General features: G+C 50.5%; 1 protein-coding gene across 1 annotated transcript; it reads right to left on the reverse strand.

The window, feature by feature from the left end:
• Positions 1-319: 319 nt before the first annotated feature.
• Positions 320-8914, reverse strand: ADAMTS1 (ADAM metallopeptidase with thrombospondin type 1 motif 1). The gene is made up of 9 exons (XM_074813970.1): positions 7776-8914; positions 7049-7395; positions 6474-6606; positions 5896-6063; positions 5329-5615; positions 4898-5084; positions 4626-4801; positions 3555-3730; positions 320-3179 (listed from the first exon to the last, which is right to left on the reverse strand). Exons 1-9 carry the CDS (start codon positions 8320-8322, stop codon positions 2438-2440), a joined length of 2763 nt encoding a protein of 920 aa, XP_074670071.1. The 5' UTR covers positions 8323-8914; the 3' UTR covers positions 320-2437.
• Between the last annotated feature and the right edge of the window lie 377 nt (positions 8915-9291).

Genomic DNA, 9291 nt, shown 5'->3' on the forward strand with positions numbered 1-9291 from the left:
TGCATTTTTTTTTCTCTTGAAAATGTATGTATTCCTATTTTGACTATTTTTGTAGTAAAAAATACATGTACATATACATATGTACAAATAAATATTTGTTGTATTTATAAATACTTTTAAGAATTTATAAAACCAGAAAGTGATTGGCTCCCTCCTAAATGTCAGAAGTAATATGTTCCCCAGTATTTTTGCATGTCAAAGACAAAGTAACACTCAATGAAGTGTGACGTGATGAGAATTCTTCTATGTGCTTTAGAGGGGCCAGGATTTTATCCGTGGAAGAAAGCGGGAGCTATTTCTGCAAGACAGAGTCCAAACATTGGCAAAGGAAGTTTTAATAGATTTTTACATGACACAAAGCCAAAAGTATTCATAAATGACTGATGTCTCAAATTCCATGGCAAAAATCCTACCAAGTTCAACAGAAGATTTTCCCTCAACTGCAGTGGTCATGAGATCAGAAATGAGGGAGCAAAAATCAGTTTCTTGATGCTTAGGATGTATTTTAACGTTCTAAAACGTGTTACCAACAGCATTAGAACAGCTCATTCATACAGTACTTCTAATTAGAAAAGCATGATCAGGAGGCCCTCCAGAAATTTGTGAGGGAAATCTCTGACTGCTAGTTAATGGTTTTAAATTTTGAATGCTTCTTTCCCAGTAGGCTAAGGTTAAGTGGAGCAGGTAAAACTGCTACTTTTGTACATATTTTGTTGGTTATAAACACCACTGACAGCAATACTCCCTCTGTAAGCAGTTATTAAAAGCAGTGGCATCAGTCTAGTTGCACTCCATTTTTTTAAAAGATGAAAACAACAGTGCTGAGCACCCTCTTAGTGGTTAAGTAATAAAATACAAAATTACCCCTTTTAACGTGGTATATTACATTATGGGTAGAGTTTTCCAAACCCCTTCACTAACACAGTCAATTAGTAGCCTAAGCTACCAGTCATTTTGAAAAATGTGGTTTAGCTTTTTTTGTAACATTGCCTTAGATTCCAAGCTCTTTTCGCTCGATGGACTAGTTTTACTCCAGGGAAATAAAGACGCTCCATTTCCAAAATTTATAGGGTTCATTTATTACCTCTAGTAACATATTATACTGTATAAATACTCTATCCTTGTTATATGTCCTTTTAAAAAAGCGATAACTTAGAAGATCACATTAGACAAGAAGTATAAAAATAAATACGCTCATTATATGCATTTATTACAAATTATAACCCTTCTCAGAAGGGAAAGAAATATGAAATACTTATAAAGTATATAAAATCTATAGTAATATATTTTACTATATACATATGGAAAGCCATATTCTCTCATTGTCTATGGACTGGCACAAACTTTAATTATATGAACGTTGGCGTATTGCTGTGGATGGACCTGCTATCCTTCAGCTTTGTCTTCCCGCCTTATCAGTGATTTGAGCACTATGAACCCATCAGAGCCCACATAGGAGAGGTTCCCATTCGTAGCGGGATTTCTTTGATCTTTTTTTTTAACTCAAATGCAAATAATTTCCATTGGCTGGGGTAAGGTAAAAGATTTGAATGTGAAAGCATGACTCACATGCTCACAAATGCCAGCAGTCTGTTTGACAGGATGGTGGGACCAAGCTCAAATCAGAAAAGTCAGTGGAAGGTATGCAGTAGGCACAAAGAGCAACTGTTCAGAGACGCTACCTGCTCCATGAAGCTTTCCACTTTTTCTGGCCTCTGGATTACATACATCACTGCAACAGCATCAGAGTGGATGACAAAAATGGACAGGCACATTGGGATGACATAAAGATACTTTAAAAAAATGACATTCTAGTTATTTGTGGAGTTGACTGACTGTTCTTGGTATTTCTTACTCTTTACAGGTAGAGAATATGGCTTTATTTTTATATAAAACTATTCTCTGAAACAATAGCAGCCATGAATGACATAGTTAAAGCTCCTTTTCCAATCCTGTTTTTTGCCCTTCGTGAGGTAGGTAAGCCCTGACCAATTATTTTAAGCTATCTTTTCCACTCCCCTTTCCCTCCCCTTCCTAGGCATGGGGACTTGATCAGTACCACAATATAAATCCAAAAGAAGGGAGAAATTACCGAACTCCAAAATCTTTGCTTAAATGTGTTTTGGCCACCGCTCATGTTTTGTTTAATTTGTAACAGGCTTAAAAAAAGGCAATTATAATGCCCTCGGGCCTTTTCTGCTAAAGACGAGTGAGTGACATGGGTCTGCTATCCTATCAAATTTTCAGTTGGCAGGGTATTTTTAGGATGCAACGCCAACTACAGCTATTTGCACTGTCCCACCTCAACGGATCCTCACCATGAATTTTGTATGCAAAAACACATGCGCTGCCTCTAGCCCTCTTTTTATCAGTGCATTTTTCTGAAGGAAAAAAATAAAATAATAAAAAAAAATTTAGCTTTCCCAACTTATACTATTTAACTGCAGTCCGTAACATTGCAGAAGTCTATTAGGTGTTTTGGTTTCTTGGAAGGCTCACAGCTTTCTTGCGGCAGCACGCTGCCGTCGTAAGAAATACATTTCAACAATCTCTTCTTGAAACCTTTCCCGCACGTCTTAGAGCAGGGCGACCAGTCCCCCAGCTGCCACTGCGGGCAGGGCACGTCGGCGCAGGGACGGACGTCGCTGGGCTTCAGCTCCCGGGCGCAGTCGGTGGCCGGCCGCCCCCGGGGGTCCCGGCACTCCACCGCCCGCCGCTGCCAGCCTGAGCCGCACGACTTGGAGCACTCGCCCCACTCCTCAATGACCCACTCGGAGGAGATGATCTCCCTGATGGCGTTGAAGGACTCTTTCTTTCTGCTGGGTGCCTTCTCTGATCCAGGCTGCGTGGGCTTCTTCACGAAATAGGTGAACTTGATCTTGGGCTGTGGCAGGTCCCCTACAGTGAGGACCTGGATGGTCAGAGGCTCCTTCAGAGGGCTGAAACTGCGGATCCTCTCCAGGGCAGCAGATGAGCCGCTGTACCTCAGCACGCTGCCCTTGTAGGTGATGTCCTGCTCCAGCGTCGACAGGGTATAATCGCCGTTGAGGACGTAGGTGCCATCTGCGGCTTTGATGGCGAGGAAGCTGCCATCATGCCTTGCGCCCCTGTGGTTTCGCTGCTTCACCTCGATGTTTGTCGCACCGGCTGGAATGGTGACGACGTCATGGTAGCCGGGTCTGCTCAAGAGAAAAGAGAAAGACTGAGTCCTCCGCTCTTCCCTGGGAAAGGGAAGAAGCTGCCCGGCACAAGACTGAATTTCATTTGAAGCCAAAGCGTTAAGCTCATGAGCTGCCGACCTAATTGAATTAATGGATTAAGGGATTTGCAAAGTCACATCCCACGTTATTGCTACATCAGAGGCGTGCCCACATGTAAGGGGCTTGCTTTCGTTGGGATCTCACTGTAAGTTATTCTTCAGTCAGATGGCTCTGACAGACCAAATCTCAGTTCCAATGATACACTGGGGCAACATCTCACTGACTCGGAAACCCAAAGCTTACACCCACAAAACATTCACCAGAACAAAATAATAGCAGCAGCCATATACTCACTTTGCTCTAACAAGTGTGCCAGACACTTTCTTGCAAGTGGATCCATTGCCACCGCAGATACCACATTTGTCAAACTTCTTATTGGATCCTATCATACGGTCACAGCCAGCCTTTACACACTGTCCCTGGACGCAGACGGAGGTGGAATCGGGGCTACATGGGGTACCATCCACAACCTTTGCAGGAAACAAGCAGTAGGGCATTTGATTAGAAGATGCACGTTGCTTTGAAATTGTGTAATAGAGACACATACAAAATGCAAAATATGGACAGGTGGAAGACCTGCAGCACCCATATTTTCAGGGTTTTTGAAACTAAAAACCAAAGCAGCTCATAGACAGTTGAAGGTATGTTGTGCTACTTCATCTCACTTGCAAAGATGACGCCATGGGGACAGAAGAAAACAACCAATTTTAGTTTTCATTAACAGCGCCCCCCCCCAAAACCCCCACAGAACTGTTTTACTGATTTCATATAAAGAAAGAACATTGCTTTCTAACGTCACTAGAAGGTAGTCATGTCCTCAAAGTACAGGACCAAAATGGCTTTTAATGGTGTTCAATGTATCCTTTATTTCCAGGAGTACTGCTCTACAAAAAACATCTGTGTCATCACCCTGGTAGTTATTGGCTCTCAACATCTATGACAGTGAATTCAAGTAGCTATGCAAGACGAACATTTTTCCTTTTGTTTATTTTAAGCTGTCAGCATATTAGTAACTGGTATGCGAAAGCACCAATGTTTTGGCAAAGAACCCCCACAGTTTTCCAAACATATCTCAAAGTAATCAAATTGGTGGAAGGAGAGGAAAGGAAACTAGGGTGGAGTGGGTAGAAGAGGTGGTACGTGTGAAATAACTGATAGGACTGTGCCAAGATATTTAAAGCATGCTTGCACTGATCAAGCTGTACATGTAGGAAGGGGAGAAGGAAGAATCTAGCTTAAATAAGAGAAAGACACAATTTCAGATTTCTATATTGCTTGATTCTTAACTTCACATGAAGAGTTAGAGTAAATAAAAATCCTACTCCTGATTAGATGGAAGAGGTATAGTTTTGAGTTTTGAAATACCTTTGGCTGTAAAACGAAGAAGTATCCTGTTCCTTTTGCTCGGCAGACCAGCTTGCATCTGTCCTTCGGAGAGACACCGGCAAACTTGGGTGTCCACTCCACTGCAGGTCCACTTCCAAAGGGAGACTTGGAAAACTCATTGTGCTTTTCACATTGTTCCTCCCTAAAGGTTTTACCTGCAAAGGAGACAGGTGGACATCAGATCATCTTCTGTACATGCTCCTCCTCCACAAGACACCCTTCCTCCACCTTAAAAATGGGGAAAAGATTACCATCATTGTCCGGACAGTCCTCGATGTTACATGATCTGTATTGCACCCGCTTCCCTTCACAGTATTTCCCCCCATTCCTCGGGATGGGGTTGTCGCACTCCCTGAAGGAGTACTGCACTCCTCCACCGCAGGTCCGAGAACACTCTCCCCACGCCCCCCAGGACCCCCAGCTTCCATGCACCGGTGTCTGGAATGACAAGCAAAAGCAGATCAAAAAAGTTAATACAATAAAAGCTAAACAAAACCAAACCACAAAACCCACAATCACGCTCACTTTTACCTAAGCCACTTGTAAAAAAACCCCTCTAAGTTTGTTTCATTAGCTATCTGCCTCCATTTATTCAAGCCCTTTTAACTGATTGCTCCCAGTAAAGCATATCCGTGCTACTGTGCAACCCACGATATATTCTGATTTCTTTTTTAGTACTTACATCATAATGCTTCTTCTCGGTTTTATTCACACACTTGCCATTCATGCACCACTTCCCTTCCCCGCAACTGGTGCCGTCTGCCCAAGGGAAGTGTTTGGTTTGGCACACAAGAAGTCCTCCAGAAGTGCCAGTACACCACAGCGTCGTACACGTACTGGCTGCATCAGGGCAGTGCTTGGACTCATCTCCAAATGTAAACTGGCACTGCCTGTTGGCATCGTACAACGTGCCAGGCAAGTCAGAAGGAAGCTGGATGGGTTTGTGGGGCTTGTCCAACAAACACTCACCTGAAAAGGAAGGGAAAAAAAAAAAAAAAAAAAAGGCAGACAATGCTGTCAGTGAGTTCAGATTCAAGCATTTGCTTTGTAACATAAGTCTCTGAGGCAGTTTGTGCCACCCTTTTTGCAAAACTAAGGGTCTTCTAAATTCACTGGCAGCATGTAAAAGGTTAACTCCATGCTGCAGCAGAAAGCACTCCGTTAAGAAAAAGGAAAGAAAAAAAAAAAAGCAAAACAGTAAAGCACAAGAGCTTAAATGCCACATGAATGGAAAGCTTAATAATCTTACCATGACCGTTATCCAAAAATGTTGTAATCATGTAGGCACTACATGGAGACCATGGCTGGCTGCGATCCAGGTTGGAAAGCATAGATGCCATCATGTGGAAATCCCGGCTTATTCCATTAATACCAGCACACTGCTTTGCATCGTCATGAGGCATGTTAAACACGTGGCCTTAAAAAAAAAAAGGAAAGTTGGTGATTTTAGGAAGTCTGTCCTATGCATTACCAACACTATTTTAAATATTACTTTACAGCTGCTCATAGCCTGGTCTTTAATTAATACCCTGAATCTGAATACTGCCAAACTTTAAGCAGATAGCACTGTATCTTCACTCCCCTCACAGGCTTCTCACATGCTTTTTTTCTGCAGTCAGTCAAATACACAGCTCTTGCAGACAACGCCGTGCAGACAGGATTTGCTTTGCACAGCTCAACCCTGCTAGAAGGCAAAGCTTTGCCTCCTCCCGACTGTGCCGGGGAGCTCAGGGCGAGCCCACGGTGCGGGCTGGGCTGCTCTTTGCTTTACGGCATCGAGCTGGCTTCAATTAATCACGTGAAATGGCCTTTCAAAGTTTCAAGTACCTAGTTCGTGGGCTGTTGTAAAGGCAGCCTGCAAACCATCGTCTTCTATGATAGAGCAACTGCGGTTTAGATCACAAACTGTTCCCACATCAGCCATCCCAAGAGTATCACATGTCTTGGCACCGCAGAGGTCCTGTAAAAAAAGGCAGTTTCATTATTAATCAGATCAGAGACTTAACCTTGGCAAGAAACATCCAGCCCTGGCAGTTTGCCTTTACTTATGGAAAGAGCATAAATATTCAGCACTTCAATGGGTATGATGGCAAAAATCTGTCTTTGGAACATACACAAGGGTTACACGTAGAAATAAAATGCATAATTTCCATACTAAATCTGCTAAAAATATATGAGGCAGAAATACGTTGCACATACTGTGAGTTTCACCTGAGACGGTGCAAACAGCAAAATAAATGACTAAATAAAAAGCAGTTCATTTCATTTTTAGCCTACTTTGCTGAAGCTGCAATGACACAAGACTGCCTCTGAACACTTTTACGGAGGTCTCCTGGCAGAAGGGGCCTCCGGGGGTAGGGAGCAATGGGCGTGGGGATGGATTTGACCTCCGCGTCCCTCACCTGCCTGGTGAAGAGGATTGCCGTGTCGTAGTGCTCCGCGTGCCGGTCACTGGGCGGGTTGTGCTGCTTCTGCCAGCTGCAGAAGTTTCTCAAAGTCAGGGCCGCGTTGGAAGAGATGTCGGGTCCCTTCCGCTCCTCGTAAATGACCATGATTTTCACCACCACGAGGCTGATGGAGTTGCGGATGCTGGGGTGCTTGTACAGCTTGGCCGCCACGGAGAGCAGCGTCAGGAGATAGTGCTTCAGCCCGCTGCCGTGGAACTCGGCCATGGACTGGTCAGCTACCAGCATGGTCTCCACGTAGCGGGGGCTGGACACGAACCTTTTCTTCCTTCTGCTTCTCGTTTCTGCATGCAAAAAAGAGAGGGAGATGGAGGGAAAGCGCAGGTGAGCACCGCAGGAGAAACGCCGCTGCAAGAGACCACCGTGAGGAGCCCAGACCCCACCGACACTCCAGATGTGCACCCCAGGGCAGCGCCCCACGGCCCCGCGCCCACTCCCGCCCCCAAACCTCGGCTGCATAACCCCCCTAGACGGCCACCGGGCGGAGGGGCGACACCCGCACCCCGGTGGGAGCACCCCCGGCCTCCCCTCGGGGTGGGGGTGAGGGGGAGGCACCGGCCGGGGCCCCGCCGGGGCCGGGGCGCAGGTGGGCGCAGGGCGCGGCAGATCCCCCCTCCCCTCTCCGAGTCCCCCCGCGGAGGGCGGCGCGGCGCCCCGACGGTACCTGCGTGCCCGGGGGGCTCCGGCGGCCCCGGCGCCGCCGCCGGCTCCGTCCCCGCCTCGGCCTCGGCCACGGCGCAGCGGGCGGCGGGGGCGTCCCGGCGGGTCCCGCGGAGGCGGAGGAGGTGGGCGCCGCGGCGGTGCGCGGTGCCGGGGGCCGGCTGGATGAGGTACTGCCGGCCCCGCAAGGAGAAGGCGCCGCGCATCCCCGCGCAGAGGCTGAGGGCGGCGGCGGAGCTGGGGTCCCGGTTGACGGTGCCGGAGTAGAAGCAGCGGGAGAGGTCGTCCTCCGGCGGCGGCGGCGGCCCGCCCAGGTACTGCAGGGTGAAGTCCGGGGCCAGGAAGCTGCTGTCGGGCTCCAGCTCCAGCGTCAGCCGCTCGCCGAAGGCCTCCAGGCGGAAGCGCTCCCGGCCGCCGGCAGCGCCCAGGCGCCGCGGCAGCACCAGCGCCTGCCGCTCGGCGGGGCGGTGGGCGCCGCACGGCCCCAGCAGCGCCGCCAGCACCGGCACCAGCAGCGCGGGCACCAGCGGCAGCCGCCCCCGGGTCCTCATCGCGGCCGCCGAGCTGTGGCCGCTGGCTTGGCGGAGCCCTTTTTATTGACTTGGGTTTATATATATATATATATATTTTTTTTTTGATTTTTTGCTTTCAGGTTTTGGGGGTCTCTTAGTTTCTTTCTGCCGGCGGAGGGGCGGGGAGGGCCGAGCGGGCGCCGGGTCCCGCGGTCACTGCAGAGGCGACGTCGGCTTCCCCATGGCCGGGGCGCGGCGGCGGGGAGGGAGGGTCTGCGAGGGGAGCAGCCGTTCCCCTCGGTCCGTCTCTCTGTCTGTCTGTCCTCTTTCTCTCGCAGCCGTTTCTCCTTCCCGCCTCCTCCTCAGCTCTCCCCAGCAGCCGCGGTCAGGGAGGAAGCTCCGGCGCGTCTCCGCTCGCCCCTCCGGCAGCCCCGGGACGGTCCCGCCTGCACTTCCACGGCCCCGCGGGGCGGGGGGAGGCGAGCGCCGAGAAGCCTCCCGTCCTTGCAGAGCGGAGCAGAAAACGGAGCCAACGCCACCCCAGCCCTCCGCGCCGGCCCGCCCGGGCCCCTTCGCCGCGCTCCGGGCGCCTCCGCCGTGCGGGGTGAGTGCGGCGGCCGGGGCGGCCGCTGCCGCCCTTTATGGGGTTTGCCCGGGCCGCCCCCACCCCCGGCGCGGCCCGCCGCCCCCCGCCGCGCCGCCCCTCGGCCCCGGGCCGCTGAGCTCACTGCGTGCGTAACGCGGCCGCGGGCGGCCCCCGCCCCCCCCCCTCTTCCCTTCCCTTCCCTTCCCTTCCCTTCCCTTCCCATCCCCCCCGCCGCCCCCGACGGGGCGGGACGGGGCGCGGCGCGGCGGGCAGGACCCGGGGTCGGCCCTTGGCTGCCGGGCGGGCCGCGGCCTCTCCGCGCCCCCGCGGCTCCCCCTCCCTCCCCGGCCCGCCCGGCGGCGGGGTCTCCTTCCCCCTGGCCCCCGGCTCTGCGCGGGGCGGGAGGGGAGCGCCGCCGCCCC

This window comes from Strix aluco, chromosome 2 (assembly GCF_031877795.1).
Source record: "Strix aluco isolate bStrAlu1 chromosome 2, bStrAlu1.hap1, whole genome shotgun sequence".
NCBI classification, from domain to species: domain Eukaryota; kingdom Metazoa; phylum Chordata; class Aves; order Strigiformes; family Strigidae; genus Strix; species Strix aluco.

Coding starts and splice junctions, on each gene's coding strand:
- ADAMTS1 (XM_074813970.1), bottom strand. CDS start 8,322: ATGAGGACCCGGGGGCGGCTGCCGCTGGTGCCCGCGCTGCTGGTGCCG. Junction 5,616..5,895: donor ATTTTTGGATAACGGTCATG/GTAAGATTATTA, acceptor CTTCCTTTTCAG/GTGAGTGTTTGTTGGACAAG. Junction 5,085..5,328: donor CCGAGAAGAAGCATTATGAT/GTAAGTACTAAA, acceptor TTGTCATTCCAG/ACACCGGTGCATGGAAGCTG.